The sequence below is a fragment of the Myotis brandtii genome, unplaced genomic scaffold (assembly GCF_000412655.1).
Source record: "Myotis brandtii unplaced genomic scaffold, ASM41265v1 scaffold532, whole genome shotgun sequence".
NCBI lineage: Eukaryota > Metazoa > Chordata > Mammalia > Chiroptera > Vespertilionidae > Myotis > Myotis brandtii.
This window is the reverse complement of record NW_005369955.1, coordinates 424,932-425,431: the sequence shown is the minus strand read 5'-3', so window position 1 is coordinate 425,431 and position 500 is coordinate 424,932. Positions and strand designations below refer to the sequence as shown.

The 500-nt window shown below is 66.2% G+C and overlaps 1 protein-coding gene across 1 annotated transcript in view; it reads left to right on the top strand.

Annotated features, from left to right (window-relative positions):
- DENND3 (DENN/MADD domain containing 3) overlaps positions 1-500 on the top strand; it is a 36,648-nt gene that overhangs the window by 22,653 nt on the left and 13,495 nt on the right. The window contains exon 12 of the mRNA XM_014549016.1: positions 116-496. Coding sequence (XP_014404502.1) covers positions 116-496 — 381 coding nt within the window. The remainder of the gene's footprint in view (positions 1-115; positions 497-500) is intronic.

The following is a 500-nucleotide window of genomic DNA, read 5'->3' as shown; positions in this document are numbered from 1 at the left end:
GATTTCAAGGAGAAAGGGAGGGAGAGAGAGAGAGAGAGAGAATCATCCACGATGAGAGAGAATCACTGACCGGCTGCCTCCTGCACGCCCCACACTGGGGATTGAGCCTGCAACCCGGGCCTGTGCCCTGACCGGGAATCGAGCCCTGACCTCCTGGTTCCTGGGCCGACGCTCAGCCTCGGAGCCACTTGCTGGGCCCCACGGGCCTTGCTCTGCGTCACAGGAGGTGGATGTGTCCGGGGCCACGTGGGGGGACGGGACCGGGGGCTTGTCTGCGGGTCCCACTGACCCTCTGCTTCTCCCCTTCGTTCCAGCTCCGGACGTGAGCCCCAAGCCCACGTACACGTTCAAGATCCCCGAGGTGCACTTCCCCCGGGTGCGCCAGTGCGTGCAGGCCTACTACGCGGACTGCGTGGCCCTGCTGAGCAAGGCCATGAGCTGCGTGGCCCCCGACAACTCGGTGCTGCTGGCGCGGTACCTGTACCTGCGGGGCCTGGTGC